This window comes from Rhinopithecus roxellana, chromosome 2 (genome assembly GCF_007565055.1).
Source record: "Rhinopithecus roxellana isolate Shanxi Qingling chromosome 2, ASM756505v1, whole genome shotgun sequence".
NCBI lineage: Eukaryota > Metazoa > Chordata > Mammalia > Primates > Cercopithecidae > Rhinopithecus > Rhinopithecus roxellana.
This window is the reverse complement of record NC_044550.1, coordinates 13,115,179-13,137,080: the sequence shown is the minus strand read 5'-3', so window position 1 is coordinate 13,137,080 and position 21,902 is coordinate 13,115,179. Positions and strand designations below refer to the sequence as shown.

The 21,902-nt window shown below is 36.0% G+C and overlaps 1 protein-coding gene across 2 annotated transcripts in view; it reads left to right on the top strand.

Moving 5' to 3' along the window:
* Positions 1 to 21,902, top strand: part of PPP3CA (protein phosphatase 3 catalytic subunit alpha) — a 337,690-nt gene that overhangs the window by 229,211 nt on the left and 86,577 nt on the right. For both annotated transcript variants that reach the window (XM_030915107.1, XM_030915109.1), the window contains exon 3: positions 21,711 to 21,835. In XM_030915107.1, the coding sequence (XP_030770967.1) occupies positions 21,711 to 21,835 (125 nt within the window). The remainder of the gene's footprint in view (positions 1 to 21,710; positions 21,836 to 21,902) is intronic.

Sequence of the window (21,902 nt, the reverse complement as noted above, 5' to 3'; positions counted from 1 at the left end):
TTCTCTAGTTCTTTTAATTGTGATGTTAGGGTTTTGATTTTAGATCTTTCCTGCTTTCTTCTTTGGACATTTAGTACTATGAATTTCCCTCTACACACTGCTTTAGCTGTGTCCCAGAGAATCTGGTACATTGTGTCTTTGTTCCACTGGTTTCAAAGAACATCTTTATTTCTGCCTGCATTTCGTTGTTTACCCAGTAGTCATTCAGGAGCAGGTTGTTCAGTTTCCATGTAGTTGTGCGGTTTTGAGGGACTTTCTTAATCCTGAGTTCTAATTTGATTGCACTGTGGTCTGAGAGACTGTTTGTTATGATTTCCATTCTTTTACATTTGCTGAGGAGTGTTTTACTTCCAATTATGTGGTCTATTTTAGATTAAGTGCGAGGTGGTGCTGAGAAGAATGTATATTCTATTGATTTGGGATGGAGAGTTCTGTAGATGTCTCTTAGGTCTGCTTGGTCCAGAGCTGAGTTCAAGTCCTGAATATACTTGTAATTTTCTGTCTCATTGATCTGTCTTATATTGACAGTGGGGTGTTAAAGTCTCCCACTATTATTGTGTGGGAGTCTAAGTCTCTTTGTAGGTCTCTTAGAACTTGGTTTATGAATCTGGGTGCTCCCGTATTGGGTGCATATATATTTAGAATAGTTAGCTCTTCTTGTTGCATTGATCCCTTTACCATTACGTAATGTGCTTCTTTGTCTTTTTTGATCTTTGTTGGTTTAAAGTCTGTTTTATCAGAGATTAGGATTGCAACCCCTGCTTTTTTTTTGCTTTCCATTTGCTTGGTAAATCTTTCTCCATTCCTTTACTTTGAACCTATGTGTGTCTTTGCACATGAGATGGGTCTCCTGAATACAGCACACCAGTGGGTCTTAAGTCTTTATCCCATTTGCTAGTTTGTGCTTTTTTTTTTTTTTTTTTTTTTATTGAGATGAAGTCTCACTTTTGTCACTGAGGCTGGAGTGCAATGGCGTGATCTTGGTTCACTACAGCCTCCAACTCCCAAGTTCAAGCAGTTCTCCTGCCTCAGCCTTCTAAGAGTTGGGAATACAGGTCCCCACGACCACACCCTGCTAATATTTGCATTCTTATTAGAGACGGGGTTTCACCAGGTTGGCCAGACTGGCTAGGCTGGTCTCAAACTCCTGACCTCAGGTGATCTGCCCACCTCGGCCTCCCAAAGTGCTGGGATTACAGGTGTGAGTCACCACACCCAGCCCGGACTGTGCCTTTTAATTGAGGTGTTTAGCCCATTTTTATTTAAGGTTAATATTTTTATGTATGAATTTGATCCTGTCATTATGATGCTAGCTGGATATTTTGCCCATTAGTTGATGCAGTTCCTTCATGATATCGATGGACTTTGCATTTTGGTTTGTTTTTGCAATGGTTGGTACCAGTTTTTCCTTTCCATATTTAGTGCTTCCTTCAGGAACTCCTGTAAGGCAGGCCTGGTAGTGACAGAATCCCTCAGCATTTGCTTGTCTCTAAAGGATTTTATTTCTCCTTCATTTATGAAGCTTCGTTTGGCTGGATATGAAATTCTGGGTTGAAAATTCTTTTCTTTAAGAATGCTGAATATTGGCCCTTGCTCTATTCTGGCTTGTAGGGTTTCTGCAGAGAGATCCACTGTTAGTCTGATGGGCTTCCCTTTGTGGGTAACCCAACAAAGGCTCTCTGGCTGCTCTTTACATTTTTTCCTTCATTTCAACGTTGGTGCATCTGATGATTTTGTGTCTTAGGGTTGCCCTTCTCAAGGAGTATCTTTGTGGTGTTCTCTGTATTTCCTGAATTTAAATGTTGGCCTGTCTTACTAGGTTGAGGAAGTTCTCCTGGATAATATCTTGAAGTGTATTTTCCAACTTGGTTCCATTCTCCCCGTCACTTTCAGGTACACCAATCAAATGTAGGTTTCGTCTTTTCACATTGTCCCACATTTCTTGAAGGCTTTGTTTGTTCTTTTTTATTCTTGTTTCTCTAATCTTGTCTTCCTGCTTTATTTCATTAAAGTGATCTTCATTCTCTGCTATCTTTTCTTCCACTTGATCGATTGGCTGTTAATACTTCTGTAGGCTTCATGAAGTTCTTGTGCCCTGTTTTTCAGCTCCGTCAGGTCATTTATGTTCTTTTCTAAACTGGTTATTCTAGTTAGCAATTCCTCTAACCTTTTATCAAGGTTCTTAGCTTCCTTGCATTGGGTTAAAACATGCCTCTTTAGCTCAGGAGGAGTTTGTTATTACCCATCTCTCTGAAGCCTACTTCTGTCAATTGGTCAAACTCATTCTCCATCCAATTTTGTTCCCTTGCTGGTGAGGAGTTGTGATCCTTTGGAGGAGAAGAGCCATTCTGGTTTTTGGAATTTGCAGCCTTTTTGCACTGGTTTGTCCTCATCTTCGTGAATTTATCTACCTTTGGTATTTGATGCTGGTGACCTTCGGATGGGGTTACTGAGTGGACGTCCTTTTTCTTCATGTTGATGCTATTCCTTTCTGTTTGTTAGTTTTCCTTCTAACAGTCAGGCCCCTCTGCTGCAGGTCTGCTGGAGTTTGCTAGAGGTCCACTCCAGACCCTGTTTGCCTGATTATCACTAGCAGAGGCTGCAGAACAGCAGATTGCTGCCTGTTCCTTCCTCTGGAAGCTTCATCCCAGAGAGGCACCCCCCAGATGCCAGCCGGAGCTGTCCTGTATGAGGTGTCTGTCGACCCCTTCTGGGAGGTGTCTCCCAATGAGGAGGCACAGGGGTCAGGGACCCACGCACTTGAGGAGGCAGTCTGTCCCTTAGCAGAGCTCGAGCACTGTGCTGGGAGATCTACTGCTTTCTTCAGAGCCAGCGGGCAGGAACATTTAAGTCTGCTGAAGCTGCGCCCACAGCCACCCCTTCCCCCAGGTCCTCTGTCCCAGGGAGATGGGAGTTTTATCTATAAGCCCTTGACTGGGGCTGCTGCCTTTCTTTCAGAGATGCCCTGCCCAGAGAGGAGGAATCTGGAGAGGCAGTCTGACTACAGTGGCTTTGCCAAGCTGTGGTTTGCTCGGCCCAGCCTGAACTTCCCTGGGCTTTGTTTACACTGTGAGGGGAAAACTGCCTACTCAAGCCTCCGTAGTGGCAGACCTCCCTCCCTGCACCAAGCTCAGGTATCCCAGGTCAACTTCAGACTGCTGTGCTAGCAACAAGAATTTCCAGTCAGTGGATCTTATGTTGCTGGGTTCCGTGGGGGTGGGATCCACTGAGCTAGACCACTTGGCTCCCTGGCTTCAGCCCCCTTTCCAGGGGAGTGAACAGTTCCATCTCGCTGGTCTTCCACCCACCACTGGGGTATGAAAGCAAAACTCCTGCAGCTACCTTGGTGTCTGCCCAAATGGCCGCCCAGTTTTGTGCTTGAAACCCGGGGCCCTTGTCATGTAGGCACCTGAGGGAATCTCCTGGTTTATGGTTGTGAAGACCGTGGGAAAAGTGTAGTATTTGGGCCGGAGAGCACTGTCCTTCACAGCACAGTTTTCAACGTTTCCCTTGGCTGGAGGAGGGAGTTTCCCAACCCCTTGCATTTCCCAGGTGAGCCAATGCCCCCCCCCCTCCCCGCTTCTGCTCACCTTCCAGGGGCTATACCCACTGTGTAACCAGTCCCAGTGAAATGAACCGGGTACCTCAGCTGGAAATGCAGAAATCACCAGCCTTTTGGATTGGTCTTGGTGAGAGCTGCAGACAGGAGCTGTTCCTATTCAGCCATCTTGCCCAGGAATCAAAAATTAATTTTAATTAAAAATTTTAATTGACAGATGATAATTGTGTACGTATTCATGATGTACGACATAGTGATGTTTCAATACATACAATGTTTGATGGATGATCAGACCAAGGTAATTAGCATATCCATCATCACAAACAGTTATTTCTTTGTTTTGGGAACATTCAGTATCCTTCTTTTAGCTATTTGAAACTACATAAAGTACTAATTCTAGTCATCCTGTAGTGGTATAGAACACTATAACTCATTCCTCCCATCTAGCTGTGATTTTGAGAAGGATTTTTATGTTAGCTGTCAGAGCATATAGTCTCTTACTAGGATAGGGAAGACTGGACAAGTTTGTGACCTAGACATCTCTATGTGAGGGATGTCTTTCCATAAAGACTCAGGGGCTTATTATGGCAGAAAGTCCTATATGTACATCAGAGATGTAGTAGCTGATATCAGTAAGGATCCTGTATGGAGCACAGTCCCCAGAGTGAGACCACTTGGGTTTGAATTCCAGCTCTGCTACTTACCAGCTTGGGCAATTTCTTAATCTTTCTCAATTCTCCATCTGGGAAATGATGATAAATAGTAGTACTCACCTCCTATGGTTACTGAAAGGTTAATTGAACTATTGCATCCAAAATGCTTAGAAACATTGCTTGACATATTTTAAGACTCAAAATGTTGTTGTTGTTATTGTTGTGCATATGTATAGTGATAGAACTCAAATAATTGAGGAATACATTTGGTGTATTTGTTTCTTAGGGCTGGCCCGAACAAAGTGCTACCAGCGAAGTCGCTTAAAACAACATAAATTTATTGTCTCACAGTTCTGGAGGCCAGAAGCCTGAAATCAGGATGTTGGTGGGGCCTTCTTGCCTCTGAAACCTCTAAAAGTAGATCCTTGCCCCTTCCAGCTTCTGGTAGCTCCAGGCCTTTTTTTGGCATGTGACAGCAAGATTCCATTTTCTGCCTCCATCTTTACATGTCCTCTCTGGTTCTGCCTATGTCGAAGTGTTTCTTTACTTATAAAGACACTAGTTATATTGGATTAAGGCCCACCCCAATCGAGTGTGACCTGATTGCATCTGCAAAGATGCTATTTCTAAGTATAGTCACATTTGTGGCTACAAGGGGTTAGGTCTCAACATATCTTTGGTGGCGGGTGGAGCACAATTTAACCCGTAATATCTAGAACAGAGACATTCAAAGTAGAGGAACTGGATGTACCAGAAGCAAGCAGAGGGCGCTAATGGAGTTGGGGGTAAGGTGGAAGATCTAACAAAAGCTGATATTTTGACATTTCACTAGTCAAAAGGCCTAGAGGTTTCTCTGAATAAATGAGACACCCAAACCAAACCACAGATAAGGGAAAACAAGATTTCCGTCCCCTGGGGTGAGTGTAAGGGGCAGGATTTGGACTTAAATCCTAGAGGAATCGCAGTACTGAACAGGTTCCCAAGTTATAAGCAGTAGACTTACACTTAGCGCTTACTGTGTTCAGTTTTGGAAATGTCTGTCCTCAAACATGGGATAAATGGCATCTTGGCAATTTCAAAGTGTTAATGTACTATTAACAGCCTTCATAAAAACAGCATTGTAGATTCTAGTTGCCTGGCCATTTTCCAACACAGATAGATTTTACTTTATGTAAGATGTTTTTGAGATCTTCTGGGAATGAGAATGTGTTTATTTTCTGTTTGAGATACTTAACTAAGTTTGCTTTGTGTAGCCAATAGGTTTTATCTTGAGAGCTTTACTGGTGGATAAATACAAGTTCGTCAGGTTTTTAAAGTGTTTGAAGATGCCATGAACAAAAGGTGCATCATAAATAGATGTCTATTATTATAATCTGTGTGTTTGTATGATCAGTATTTCCAAAATAATCAGTCTTGATTTCCTAAATGCAGGATTATGACTATAAGTAAGAAGCAAATAATGCTGAAATATTAAGGAAATTCATCTCTTTTGTATCTTAGTAAAAGAGTCTTTTGTGAATACCATATTAATGACAACTGTGGAAAGAGAAATATGGAAATTGTACTTTACTTAGAATTTTCTAATCCTTACAGGAATTTGAATCAACGAAGATTAGATCATCCCCTAAGTGGGTTTTTATATAGTTGTTTCATTTCCAGTTTTCCATGCCTTTTTAACACTTGATCTTTGTATGAAAACTACTGCCATATTCAGAGACATGAGTCATGGTACTTAAAATGTTTTCACCATATTTTAGACATCACAGGATACTACAGTAGGAGAAGAGTAATCTCTTGGCATTCACAATTTTTACATTGTAAGATCTGACCTTTCACAGTAGTTCATTACATGTGTTAATTTAGCTCGTGCATTATTCTAGCAGATTCCTCAGCATATGAATTTCATTTTGGCTTTTACTTTAAAAATATTGTGTATAAATTTACCTGTACATCTCTCTTCCTACCCCCCCACCATGTAGTATGCATGTTTATTTTCTATGAAAAAAAAAATCCATGAAAAGAAAGCAAGTTCCATTGAAAGTGAGAAGAAAGTGATGAGGTGATGACTTAATAGCCAGAAAGAATGGCTTCAGATAAGAATAAAATGTCATATTCTTCAGGGATTTGGATCTGTAATATAAATGAATCTATTATAAATTCTATGCGGAAACTAGGTGGAGTGAATATTAAATGGTTTCAATGAGTTTTCCAGGTCTTGCCAAGATTGCTGAAGTGAGAACCCGACCTCTAGCCAAGGTATTCGAATGACTACTGCAATGATCTTTATGATAAAGAGAAATATATAAGAATTTTTACTTATCAAAAAATGCACAAACCCCTGTTTGTGATAGTTGCCTGGAATATTTTTCCCCGTCCCTTTTCTTTTGATACTAGGCTTAGCCTTCCTCCTACCAGCAAGAGGGAGTGAACACATAACCCAGAAATGGCCAGTCAGTATGCACCATTCCCTGGATGCAGAGATTGACTCATGAGTGTGCAGGGGACCTTCAGAGGGTCAGTCACATTTGTTTCATGGCTTAGTTTTGCTGGAATTGGTGGATCTACCTTTTAGGTTATCGAGATGGCTGAATGTAGCTATAAGCCCCTGACTGGAGTAGGTGCAAGTGCAGTCGGTGAAAATAAGATCAAAGTGCAGAAAGAAGTTGATCAAGAGTGAAAATTAGAGCCAGGCTTCCTTTAAGCTCAGATCCATTTGTGCCTGAAGGCAGTGTTTATATTTTACTACATTTTATGAGAGAAAGATACGGTTAGTAATGTTCGTGAATGGCAGGATTTGCAAAGAGCTTAAGAAAAGATCCTGCGAGTGACTTAAGTTTCTATAGTATCTTATACCCTCCTGCCTATGTGCTAATGAGCATTTAGACTTTTTCATTAGCTTTGAGGCTTTGATGAATTGAATCTCTGTGTTTTAAGATACTTCGAAACCCTTTGCTTCTTTTGAAGTACATTATATTTACAAACAGTGAAAAGAGTGTTTTACATCTGTAGATGTAAAGTGCAAGCAAGATGTAATGTGCCTCAATTAATAATTCAGCAACCTGTGAATGTTTAGCTACTTTAATAATGAATATCAATGTGAAAGGGCTCTGTGAATGATGGGAATTTAAAAGCATGGTAATAAAATGTGGTCCTTAACACCAATACAGTTATTTGTTTTTTTTTCTTTTCTTTTTTTTTTTTTTTTTTTTGAGATAGAGTCTTGTTCTGTAGCCCCAGCTGGAGTGCAGTAGCATGATCTTGGCTCACTGCAACCTCCTCCTCCTGGGCTCAATCTATTCTCCTTCCTCAGCCTTCCAAGTAGCTGGGATTGCAGGCATGCACCACGATGCCTGGCTAATTTTTGTATTGTTTTAGTAGAGACGGAGTTTCACCGTATTGGCCAGGCTGGGCTCCAACTCCTGACCTCAACTGATCTCCCCGCCTTGACCTCCCAAAGTACTAGGATTACAGGCATGAACCACCACACCCAGCCCAACATAGTTATTTCTGTATAATTTATTAATATGTAATTTGTATTTTAAATTTTTCTGCAGGTTTTTTTTTTTTTTTTCTAATTTGGTCATATTGTGTGAAAAGCGGTAAATAAAAAAGCAGTGTCATCTTGCTTGCACTTTACATCTACAGATGTGAAATTGGGACCATCAGCTACCCATTACCTAGCATTCAGTTAAAGAAGACAAGATAGAAAATAAGATATACAAAACTCTTTCAAAGACTAGCCTGATGCTAGTAATGTTTTAACACTGAAATATTATTGTAACCATTTATTAAGGGGACAGTTCTAATCAAGTGGTGCTAAAGAGAGCTGTGGTATAGTGGGAATAGGGAACTTACCTTCTGTGGAAGTATTAACCTGTACCAATTATTCTAGCTGTCTTCTGTCAAAGTACTATCCTGTACCAGTTACTACAACTTTATCAAATTTTTTATCTTTACAACCATTTTGTATGGGATATGGTATTGTCCTTATTCTTTTTTTTATTATTATTATACTTTAAGTTCTAGGGTACATGTGCACAATGTGCAGGTTTGTTACATATGTATACATGTGCCATGTTAGTGTGCTGCACCCATTAACTCATCATTTACATTAGGTATATCTCCTAATGAGGCTTAGATAGGTATAATTACTTGCCAGAAGCAAGATAGAGTCTTCATGTTGCCCAAATTTCTTCCATAGCTCCTGTTTGGATGAAACTCAGGCTTCCTAGCCTGGATGACAAGACCCTGATTATCTATCCCTTGTTAATCTTTTGTTTTGTTTGTATATTTTGTAGAGATCCGATTTCACCATGTTGCACTGGTCTCGAATTCATAGGCTCAAGCGATCTGCCCACCTCCACTTCCCAAAGTGCTAGGATTATAGGCATGAGCCACCATGCCTGGCCTGTCCCTTGTTAATCTTTACAACGTCATTTCTTTTCATTCCACACCTAGACTTCAAGTTTATAGATCTTTCACTTCCTATAATATGACGTATGTTGTTTCTACTGTGAGCAACATTCCCTTTCATGTCCCACTGTTCTGTGACTAACTCCCCTTCATTCTTCAAGTTTCCACTTAAGTACCTCATCCTCCAGGAGACTTCATCAAGTCCACCATTGATGAACATGATGAATGAGTCCACCATGAACATTGCCTATTGCATTGTTCCTTCATTCATTCAGCAAATACTTATTGAGGATCCCCTATGTGCCAGGCACTATCCTAGGCACTAGGAATACAACAATAGACAAAGAAGAAGAAAAATCTCTGCCCTTATAGCTTGTACTCTAGTATTATTAATTATTTAATTCAGTATCACTCATTAGATGTTTACTTCTGTTAATGTTCTTGGGGTCTAACACAATGGGATATTATAAGAATGTGGTAAGCATTTAATATGTATTGAATCAAGGGAGAGATGAATGGCTTCACTTATTATTTAATTTATAATTGTCTTGAAGAAGTCAAAGAAAGTTCTGTTTGGCTCTTTTATCTTTTCACACTACCACCATCATAATACCAGACCTCATTGTCTTGTGACTATAGTAATGCAGCAAACCTCAAATTAAAACCAACCTTTTTTTTTTTTTTTTTCAGTTTTTCTTCACCATTGGATTCTGCATAGAATTGCCAGATTTATCTTCCTAAACATTACTGGAATTGCTCTCCTTGAAATACCTTATGTTAGAATTTGGGACCCTTATAATATAATGTCACCATCCTTCTCTGATTTATCTCTAGATGTTTCACATATGCTCTCTGTTCAATCCAGTGTTTTGTTTTTTGCAATCCACTTATTTTGATTCATTTGCACCTTTCTGCCTAGAGTTCTTTCAGTTTATGATGAATTTCATCAATGCTGCAAGTCACTTCTTTTTGATTAAGTCTTCTTTGATAATGTCAGCCAACCTTTATTTCCTTAATTTCTGATTTCCTGTAAGAATTACTGTCTATACCTGTAGTATTCCAAAGCCTTTTGTAAGCAGCAGAATCTACCCTGTATCACATCTGTAACATAAGTACGTATGCACATATGCACACATGTACCTGTGTACACGAATGCACATACAAAGAACTCTTACATGGAAATCCAAGGTATAAAAATATAGCTTCCTGTACTAATGACCCTGACACTCCTCAAGAACCCTTCCACTCCACAGAACATACTTGAAGCCAGTGTTGTGACCTCAGTCACACTGGTCTTTGGTTCCTCTCACTATTCCAAAGAAAAAGTCTGAAGAGGTCAGGATGACTTAGCATTGCTGAGAGAAAAATTACTTTCTCATGAAACAGAAGGAAAGAGTCATATTTGCCATACCTGCTGCAGCAACCATTTCAAGCCTTGTGTTTTTATTTCTTATCACTTCCCAGGAACATGTGCAGGGGACAGAGAGTAAAGTCAGATTTCATCCCTTTATCAAGTTCTGAGACACTTGAAATGCTAGAGAGCCTCTAAACTAGATTCTTCTGAAACTGTTTTAGCAGTTCACATTTCACATATGTATGGACCACAGAGAAGAGTCCATGATCAAATGTCAGTGTCTCCTTATTGATAAAAGACCAGATCAGGAGCAGTTAACCCACTGGAGGCCCCATCTGTTTTCTGTTCATATGTGTAAGTCTGTATATCCCAAGCATACTCTATGGTCCTTGAGAAAATCGGTTATATTTGTATGCTGTAACTGTAAAGTTGCTCATTATTTTTAAATTATTTCATATAGTTTTATGTCTCCAACAAGTTTGAAAAAATAATGACTTTTTTTTTAAATTCTCTGTTACACCTGTGGCATAGCAGGTACTTAATAACCACCTGTTTATTAAAATGAAATAAAATATCCTAGTTTATGCACTTAGCTGTTATTTAGAGTTTTAGAACATTTTTCTGTTCTGACATGTTAACTTTATATAAAATATCATAACTTTGTAGGGAAACCAAGTGTTATTTGTAAAATATATTTCAGATTTGTGACATCACTAATAACTAAGAGATGTAATATTTTTTAAAGACACCTTTGTGTCTTTAAATAAAAAGGCAATGCAGCTAGAAATTACATGGTTTTATAAGGCAAACCTTTCTCAATAAGAAGTTTAGTAACTTATACATATTATGAACATGTTTTTCAATTTTCTGTATTTTGTCAAAGGAAGGGAGAAGAGTTGATTGATAATCCTGATTGATCTTTTTAGCAATTCTAATATATAAACAACACTCGTCATTTTTAATTGACAAAAATTTAAATTTGAAATTAGGATTGCTAATGAATCACAGTTTATTATAAGCTAGCAGCTGTTTTATGTTTTCTAAACACCTGTATTAATTTTCTATGATCACTCAGTTTATATGCCGTATATACCATGTTAGGCAAACGTGATTTTTGCATAGTTTCCTTAGATATTTGTGGTATACTGAAGAAACAAGAAACTTAAGACGTGATTCATGTTGAAACTAGAGACAAGCAGATATGTAAATTTTCAAACTATTCAAAGACTTTATGGATATTATGATTTAAGTCAGTTTAAGATACTGTGACACCTAATTGTTTCATAGAGATAAACAAAAATGATGATTCATCTTACTGTGGCATATAAAAAACTTTTACATAGTGTCTTCAATTGAACATTAGTCCTGACATGTAAATTTAAGATAATCTAATCTAAGTTCTCAAATTTTTAGATTTATGCTTCCTTTGGACAAAGAAAACAATCTCATTCCTTTTCTTAATGTAATTTGAAATTTCAAAATGAAAACATCATTATTAAAAGTAAAGTATTTATAATTTAACAATTAGTTTTGGAAAAATTATATATGCTTCTACCTCTGTTGAGTAATGTGATGGATGGAAACAGGCAATAAAATAATTTGCCCATATCAGACATCAATGTGAGACCTAAGGCCTAAACCCATAGAATTTTCCAGTACAGAAAGGGAAATCCACTGATGTCAGGAAGCTGATGCTTTTCAGTACCATTGTTTATATCTACATCTTCTCAACTATGCCCTTCTTGAGGCCATATTTTTAATTTTGTTATTATCCCAGTATAATCCAGCACAAGTGAAACATCAACCAGTCTTCAGTGTTTATTCATCTTTTAATACAGAATATTTAGTAAATATTTCATGTTTCAGTGTTTTATTCATTGTTTGAATATTTAACTGAATAAATATTTCTGGAATATCTACCTAGTGAAACATATGTCAGGGTATGAAAGATAGATTTTTAAAATCTAGTCAGAATTAATAAATGGGCTCAATGCCTTTGTCAGAATTATTTTTCAGGTAACACTTTTTCTTAACACATTTTCTTAAATTTTAAGTGAACCTGTTCAAGTATGTCTGAATAATATTTTAATAATTTGTCAATTCACAATTACATATTTAATTTCCAAATATGCTACACATAACAAGTAAGCTTACATATTTTTACTGAGGGAAGTGATAGTGAATAATCAGTCTAGTCCTTCCTTTGCTTAAGGCGTTTAAATATTGCCATTTAAGAATAGCACTTATTAGCTTTGTTCGCTTACTGGAAATTGGATAGAGCTGAATACTTAAAAGTCAGTTTTAGTCAAAACCCTTCTGCTGATATTCCCACTGCCTATAATTGCCAAATTAATAATGAATATGTGGACTTTGGAATTAAATGTCATTCCTTGCTTGCCTTAAGATTTTAAAATATTAAAAACACAACAATCCTTTAAATTGTCAAAATGTGAGGACTATCATGACCAGGAAGAGGGGTGATTTTCTTCTCCCTATGTAGAAAATTTTTCTTAACTGAGTTTTCCATAAATTTAGGAAGGTTTTGTTTTGTTTTGTTGTTCAAAAAATCCATTTGGTGAAATGTCTTACATTACTTCTGTTTACTATGTCACTTCCAGCTTTTGAAACATTACTACCATTACATAGCTGTGGAACATAGTGGTCTTGTAAATGAGCTTTGCTACAAAAGAAAATGAGACTCACTGGAAACTCGTCATGGTGCTGCCACTGTGCCACTCTGAAAGATTTGTAGTATCACCAAAGCCATTTAGAGATATTTCCACTCTTACAAAATGGAAATTGTGGAGTATGAGACCTAGTCTATTTGATTTCAGCCTTAATAGCTTTCAATATATGATAACATACATTTGGATAAAAAGTGGAAAAATATAGAACAACTTTTTGTGTATTTTACTTATGGTCACATTGATTACAGATGCTTAATTCATCTATCTAAATCTTGCAGAACATTCGAAATGTTTCTTAGGTAGACAGTCTCTGAAATAACTGCCCTGTGTCTGCTGTTTCACATCTTGTTAGTACATAACATGTGCTAAGCTTTTTTCTTCCTTACATTGCTTCATTAAACAAAAAAAAAAAATCTGTAAGTTCTGAGTCTCCTTATAGATGGGGCAGTTGAGGCCTTTTACAAATACCTCTCTTGTTCCACTTACATAAGTCATAATTTACTGAGCACGATGGTAAAATCCTTTAAAAATGTAGTAAAAAGAACAGAGTGTGCATATGCAAAGGAGGAGATTGGGAAAAGCAAATTAGAAGAGTCTATGCATTCTGTAGACAGTGAAAACTGGTTCAAGCAGAATGAATAAGAAAGTAATTAAAAAGGAAGCCACCGCTTATTGACTACGGACAAACAGGAGAAATAAACATAAAAACCAGAAACTAACAGAGAGCAATTATGATGATAATGTTCCAAAAAAAATCTGAGTGAAGAAGAAGAGTAGTAACAAACCCTTATGATAGTAAGTGTCAGGTGTGTAGTATGTACTGATATTAAAGTAAATGATGTTCAATTATAATTTAATTTATAATTCTGGTTTCATGATAGTCCTTTAAGGGAGGTGTTATTTTGATGTTCGTCTTTACACATGAAGAAACAGATAAAGAGAGATTAGCTAATTCTCCAGGGTCACTCAGCTGATTGGGTGGTGGAAATTGGCTTTGGAACCAAGCAGTCTGGCATTATAGTCTTAGTTCCTAACAACTGCACTATACTGCCTCTCCAAAGGGTGAAATAACATATCCAGGAAAAAGCAAAATGCCAGAAATGAAAGAACACTGAGACACGGTGTTAAGAAACACTAAGATTTTTTTAAAAGCCCTAGAAACATAGGCTTGGAAGGCCCAAAATGGAAACACTAAAGTGTAGCCAAACACCCCAGATCTGGACAGTAATGACAGTCCATCTTTCAGGATCCTAGAGGGAGTTAATCTGAAACCTGAGATGAGTGTTTTTAGAAGTGAAACCTAAGATGAGTATTTCTAAAGTGAAAATTAGTAATTTATTAATAATAACTTATTAGTATTTATATGTAGTTTATATGTACTAATCAAATTTGTATACATTCGACTGAAATTATATCAACTTATAATGTTCATCCAATACTCTTGATGGGCTGGTGATGATAATCAAGGACCTTGTAAACTACATAATGCAAATAAATTCACATATCAAATAGCTACTAGTTTCCAGGACTGACCAAATTTGGACACAAGAACAGAAAGATGAACAAGTTTAATTAAATACTGTCATAAATGTTATATATACTTATTGTAATTATATATTGGCACCACAACCATGACTATAATTTATGTAATGCTATGATGCTATTATGAGCCCTTAATAATTAGGCATCTTTATTGTAATATTGGTTGGTGCTAAAATGGAAAAATAGTGATATCAGATGGAAAAAATGCATTCCTCATTCAATAAATTAAATCTTTTAAAGTATTCAATCAATGGAGGAAAAACTGCAAACAAAAAATCTCAGCGGTGAGAACACTCATCTTTAGGATAAAAACATAAACATAGGTTTCATTAATTTACTTTTGATTGATTGGAATAGTACACTGTGGTCATATGATGGAATTGTATATGCTTGGGCCTTTGATAAAATAGTTTTTAACATGTAGACTGTTCTGTTTTGTTTCCATCTGATTACAGTTATGAACTGAGATTTAGAGGATAAATGAAGTGTTTAGTACTGGATTATTGTAATTGTTAATGACTATTGTAATCTACAATATATTTTATTCTTTTTTTTAATTTCCCTGCACTGTTTCTCATTAACATTGGCTAACAGTTTATTTATCTTCATAAAACAGCATCATAAATATAAAGAAATGTTTAAAATACCACTATTAATCTGCACTGGTGCTATTACTATTTCGTATTTGATTTTATAGCTTTATTGTTTCTTTTAAAATGCTTGCAATTTCATACATATATATAAAAATTTTTTTATTACCAAAAACATGCTGGTAGAAATTTCTGTATTTAGCAAATTTTGATTTGATTTAGAGGCTTTTTCATTATTCTTCTATATCATCAAACCAGAGTGACCTGGTTAATAATTCACAGTTTGTTTTTTATAAAATACTTAAAACATATTTATCCTTTGAAAAAGTAATATTCCCTATGAGAAAATATTATTGTGAAATATACCTCTTTAGTAAATTAAAATGCTGTTATTTTTTCTTTTTTAGTTTATGATAGATACAGATTTATAGATATAATCAAATGCTGTAATAAACGGCAGTGTCACCTTTATCTGAGTAATTGTCTGATTTTAGAAATCTGTGCATTCTGTTAATGAACTACACATACCTGACTAGCTGGTTTGTACTTGAACTTATCATCCACTTATGGTTCCATATGCCTGGATTATCAACAGGAGGAAACAGATATATACTTGTAGTACCCACTGTGGTTAACCTCTAACAAAACCTCTAAACAAAATCTTTCTCTGCAAAATTGTAGATTTTGGAAAAGAAGAAAGTTTTGGTCAATAAAGTATTCAAAAACCAAATCAATAAATTCAATAAATTAATCTCCTCTTGCTGAGAATTAGACATAAATTTAGTTCTTTAACATTAGGGATTTTATTGTCTTGGGAAACTGGCTATTATGGAAAAAACACTGAGTTGAAGTAAATGAAGCTGAAAGTAGTGAGGCACTCCAATGGTGAAAATTGCTAAACGATTCAGTAACGTCTTTTCTAAAGGAAAAATTGTGATCTGTTAGTTTAGTGTGAACTGGAAAAATTTGTATAAGCAGATTTTCTACTTCATGCAAGTCTTCCAAGATGATAAAAGCCAGTATTTTGGAGAAACGAAAAGGTCTTTATAAAAAAAAAATAATAATGAGTCAAGAATTAGGAGCACTTGACTTCTTAATCATAGTATTGACACAGTCTTGCCAAACAGTTTTGAAATGCTGATACATTAAAAATGTAGTTTTCATTTGCAGTTTGTAAATGTATTGTTTCACAACTTTTAACAACATACTCCTGTGTCCCCAGACAACCTAATTTGTATAAACTTTCTTTAACCTAAAATTATATGATATTACAAAATTTTTGCTCAGTGTTAAGAAGTTGACCCAATGATGTTCTTTAACAGATTTCCCTTTCATATAGGCAAGTAAATAGGACCACATGTAGAAGTCTTTGCACTAAGTGAAAGATATTGTTAAGTAATTTCATGTGAAAATATATATTTTATATTATATTAGTTTTGTTTCTTCTATTTAGGGTGACAGTTGTATCTGAGTTCTTTTCAAGCTATTATTTGTATAGTCCTTATAGTGGAACCTTATCCTAAAGTGTTCAGTATTATCTACTTTGATTTACATTTTCTAATGCAATAATTTAATTGCCAATATGAACTTAGAAACAATAGAATTCTTTGAAAAAATAATCATCAATATTTGTGTCGTATCAGGTTGCTAACAGATATGAATAGTAATGCTCCCGAAAAATAAACTTATGTTTTATTTCAATATCTTTAATGTGTTCATTTTGTTAAATGCTATAACTCTCTAAATTTCTGACATAAGTATATACAGTTCTGTTAATAATTGGCTGAAGACATAATAACATTTTTGGAATATGCACCCAGATAGATGGATATTTTCTTAGAGCGCTAGGAGTGTTTTAAATACTTGTATTGTGCATGTATGTTTTTGATGCTTTTTAAACATCATAAGTATTTGGGTACCCTACCTACCAGCGTTCTAATTAGGAATGGGAAGCAAATAATGGGAAGCCAGGAGAATGTGGGAAGCATTTAAGTGTGAGCTTGCCTTAAGGGCAAAATATTTGTCAGAGCCTGATTGTTTAAGAAGTACTGTCAAGGCCAAGTAAAGTAGATAAAAAAAGGACCTAGCCTGCTGAAGATTTGGGGGCCCTGAGCAACCAACCAGACAGCTTGTATCATCAGGTGGCATTGGCATATTGTGCTGCTCTTTGGACACCAATATCTTGGGTAACCAAGAAAATGGAGGAGGTGACCAATAGTGAGTGAATATTATAGCCAGGTAAACCTTTACTCTGTGTGATGTCATGGGCCCATCCTTTGGGCACCTCCTGTATACTTCAGTATGGTGACCACTTTCTTCCTGAAATTTGATATCAAAACAGTGAATGAGATAATAGGACTTAAGGATAAATCCCTTGTCTTACAGCTGAAATATCCAAGGCCTGAACAATAAATACAATGAAATGCCCAAAGACATGTGGTATTATCACCCATCTTTCCTAGATGCCATCAATCACTTATGATTCTTTCATATAATAGTGAAGTCCTAATCTCACAGCGACCTAGAATGAGCAATGGAAGAGGTTGCCTTTCCAATGTTCATCTACTCCACACATAGCCCCTGTGAGGGGGACCATAGTAGTGTGCAGAATGAAGGCTGTGTGTGCTATGAGAGGCTCAAAAGCATAAGTGTATTTAGTCATACTGAATAGATAAGGATAGATCCAGGAGCTTGTTAGTGAATCTGCATCTCTGGAGATTCTGATTCAGGGCCCAGAAATCTGTAATTTCAAAACCTCTCCAAGTATTTCTGATGTAGAATTAGGTGGGAAAATAACCATAAGATGTGTGGAGGTTCCACATTCTACCCCAGACTTGCTGCACACTGTGTTGAAACCTGTGACTTACAGGCTTAAAATCAGCATAATCTTAGATAAGTTGAAGGCCTTTGGTTTCCATCAAAGCAAACTCCACAAACTTGTCAATCTCTGTCAATCCCACGGACATCTCAAAATCTTTGCCCTCTTAGTTAAGGATTTTCAAATTAAGCATGGCGTAGGTCCAGCGGAAGAATCCTAGCACAGCAGATGTTTCTTGTGTGCCTCCTGGGCACACAAGTGTCTAGGCACTGGGGTTATGGCAGACAAGTCTGACAAGTTATCCAGCTTAGCAGTGGTTGTATTTCAGTGGGAAGAATCAGAGAAGAAACAAGTATGCAGATAAATCAACTAGATAATGCTGATTGTGGCATAATTACTATGAAGAAAGTAAAGGACGATAGTGGAGAGAGTTTTCACCTTTGTACAGGATGGTCAAGAAAGACCTTACTGAGCATGTGATGTGTATCTGAGACTTTATGGATGAAAGGAAGGCAGCCTATGAAAATTTGAGGAAGAAAATACCTCCATTTTTTCATTATGTTTTATTTTGAGTTACTGTTTTATTGGGCTTTGAATTTTTCTGTGATTATGTATGCACGTCATTTTCCTTTACTGAACATTATGATAGGTGGTCTTTCTATAAAAGACCTGTGGCGGTACTAAGGTAAAGTCAGTGACAGTGTGATGATCAGATGTGTAACTAGATTTCAGGATATTTTGTTTTCCATGCAGAGTTTACAGCAATTACTCTTTTCTATTTTATATCATCAAGCGAAAATCCAGTTATTGCAGTGATCTTGTAAATCATTTAGATTATCTCTTACCACAAAGTTATTATAGACCAGGAAGGAGAGATTAATTTTGTTTTTAGAAAACTAAATTCATGATAATGTACTTCTATATACTTCAGCAAAAGAAAAAAATACCCTCATAATGCTTGCATTGTCTAGAGACATTTTTTTTTTCATTCTGGCTGCCAGATTATGCTTCAGTTGTATGTTAGTTGCTATAACTGTTTAATGCCTACCCCGCAGTTTACAACCTAAATTAATGTCTTGGTATTTGTGTTATTTACATATACAGAGGTAAAAAGCAATTATCCTTGAATCTTCCGACATGGCCAGGAATTAAAATGGAAGGATAAAAAAGATATAAGAAGCTAGAAGGGGGAGAGAAAGGAATAAGATGCTTTAGAATGTCTCCAGAATGCCTTCCACTCCTTATTCCCCCCACCTCCAAGCACCAGAATTCTATTCTGCCTGGGACCTTGACATTTTAAATACAGCCATTTTGAAATGCCACTTTGATACAGCGTTTGTTAGATTCTTATTAGACTCCAGAAACTCTTCTAAGCCTCTTATGATATTAACACATTTAATTCTTACAATAGTCCAATAAGATAAGGTACCAGTATCACCCCCATTTTATAGATAAATACATTTAAAGCTCAGAGAAGTTGAGTAAATTGTCCACGTTCACTCAGATAGTAAGTAATACAGCAAGGGTTGGAGCCTGGGTAGTGTGGATCCAGAGACCAAGCCTTTAAATGATACCCCACATGCCTCTAATGCCTTTGATTAACCATTTTGTCTTGGGGATGTTTTAATAGCCTAAAATATGACTGTTAAACTTGCCATAGTAAGTCCTAATAGTATCTGAAGACTATGTTTTAGCCCCTCACTTGGCTTCCTGTTTTCCCTGAGCTTTACTTACAAATGTTTGACCCTCACCTCTGTTAGACAACAAGGAGAGGGAGAGAGCCAGTAGCAAGACATGGGCTTTACAAAGTGTTAGCGTCACACCCATTGACATGTGAAGGGCTGCATAAAATTAGTTGGAAAGAAATGTCTTGCTTCATATTTTGTTTCCTTGAAGTTCCTTCATTCAACTTCCAAACCTAATGGAGAGCACATGAAGGCATGGTTTCCAGCCATATATTTTCTGTTTTGTAATTTTTGGTTTGAAACGTGTCATATGTATGACAGATAAAAAGGTTCCTACAATTTGAGAGAAAGTGGTGCTTGTGATAAGTAATCCATACCAACTATAATTTCAATAGATACATAGGTAGAAGAGTAATTATATTATTACTTGTCAGCTAATAAGCTTTATCTTTGCCTGTGTAAAAATTCGGTAACAAAAATGTGCTAATTAAGATTTTAAGATGGATATTTTTAAAATTATTATGCTCATATCATATTATATATACACACAAATATAAAAATATATAAAAGTTTTAAGAAGTGTTTTACTATTTATGTTAGTTTTCACAGCTCCAAATATAGCTGTGAAAGTCCCCAGAGCAGGTACTGGCTTCCATGCCTGGCAGTGCTTGGACCATCTCATCCAGTGTTCTTTATTTCCCCTTGGGTTAGATATCACATATGATTACAAGAAAGCACATGATATGTCTCTGACAAACCAACTTCTTAATGCCTCAGAATCTGGATTTATTTGCTCAGCTCTAAGAATAAAAAAAAATTATTTATAAACTGTCTTTTAAAACATATTTTTTCAAAAATGGGAGAATATGTTTCTGATGTTTCTACTGTGTATCTCATGCTTAAGAGAGGGAAGAAGCTATATGATTGGAGTCTACCAAAGGGATGCATTAGTAGTTAAAGCTCCTTGTTATTTATATCCATTTTGTTAGTATTTAAGATTACCAAATGCAGACATTCTAAAATGGAATCCACTTGTACCTGCTTCATCCTTATAGTGCTGTGGTTCTTAGTAGCTAATTCTTGATGGTAAAGGCAGGAATTTATAGCATTTAACATTTTTATTTCATTGTTTTATAATTATTTCATCATTGAACCCACTTGACTCTTTTTTCCTATGATCTGTTTTGTCAAGTAAGGAAATAAAATTTAAAACATTTTAATAACTTGCTTATAATTGCAGGATATAATGTGTTAAGATCTACTTTTGGCCTCCTGATTTCTTATTCACGAATGCATTCATTCTATGTACCTCTTAGTGTTGCAAAAGCAGCCACATCATGTTCACCATTCAAACACAAAATTTTAAAAGTGTGTACACAAAATATATACACATACACATGTATATATTAATATAAATATATAAAAATATCAAAGATACCATAATGTGGTGGCTGACAGAAAAAGCTTTGGATCAGATGAATCTGAATTTAAGCCCTGGGTCATTTATTTTTAGCAGTGACCCTACCAAGCCACATAACTTCTCTAAGCTATATTATTTCCTTATCTGTATAATAGAGATAAAAATATTATTTTTAAAATTCTGAAAGTAGAAATGAAATAAGTACTAAATAAGTGAGTTTTCAAAAGAGACAAAATAGCTCTTCCAAGAAACTTGGTTTAAAAGAGAAAGTGAGAATGTTAAGAAATACCAGTTCCCAGTAATTTTTTGTACTATGTTTCACAGCTTTTAATACTTGTAGTTTTTTTTTCACTTTAACATTTTAAAAAAATGCTCCTTTATAATTTAAGTTTGAGGGTTTTTTTTTTTTTTTCCTTTCTTAGTGGTACGTAAACTAATGATGTGTCTTACAATGGATAACATTTTAGATTCAGTGAAACGCAGGTTTTATGATATATATCCACATTTGTTTCTCTTCAGGAGGCAGTAATGTTTAGTGGCCATGTATTCAGACCTAAGTTGTACATAGATTTTGCCAAATTCCTGAACCATTCTTTGGTGTCATCTCTTACCTGCAAAATGAAAACATATCTCTTGGCATTATTAGGGTTAAATTTCAAAATGGGTATAAACATCATGGCAGTGTCTCATACGGAATTTTTAAGTGCACAGTGATAGCCATTATTGTTATTATTCTCTCTCTTTTTTTTTTTTTTTTTAAAGTTAACCTATATACGAGTGGACTCAGATATTAGAGCCAGGTTTGCCACTAATTAACTTTGGAAACTTGAGCAAAATACTTAGCTTTTCTGTCTTATTTCTTGTTCTGCAAAAGAATGTTTTGGCCCAGATAAACTTGAAATTAATTCTGGCTCTAAAATTTTATAATTTATTATTTAATTCAAAGTCCTAATGTAATATGACCACAAAATAAATTTTGTTTCTTTCAGTTTGTGGGGACATTCATGGACAATTCTTTGACTTGATGAAGCTCTTTGAAGTTGGGGGATCTCCTGCCAACACTCGCTACCTCTTCTTAGGGGACTATGTTGACAGAGGGTACTTCAGTATTGAAGTAAGTCTACAACATGTCTTCTTTGCTGTTCAGTTATGGATCAACAGTATCTCAAAAAAATAAAAGC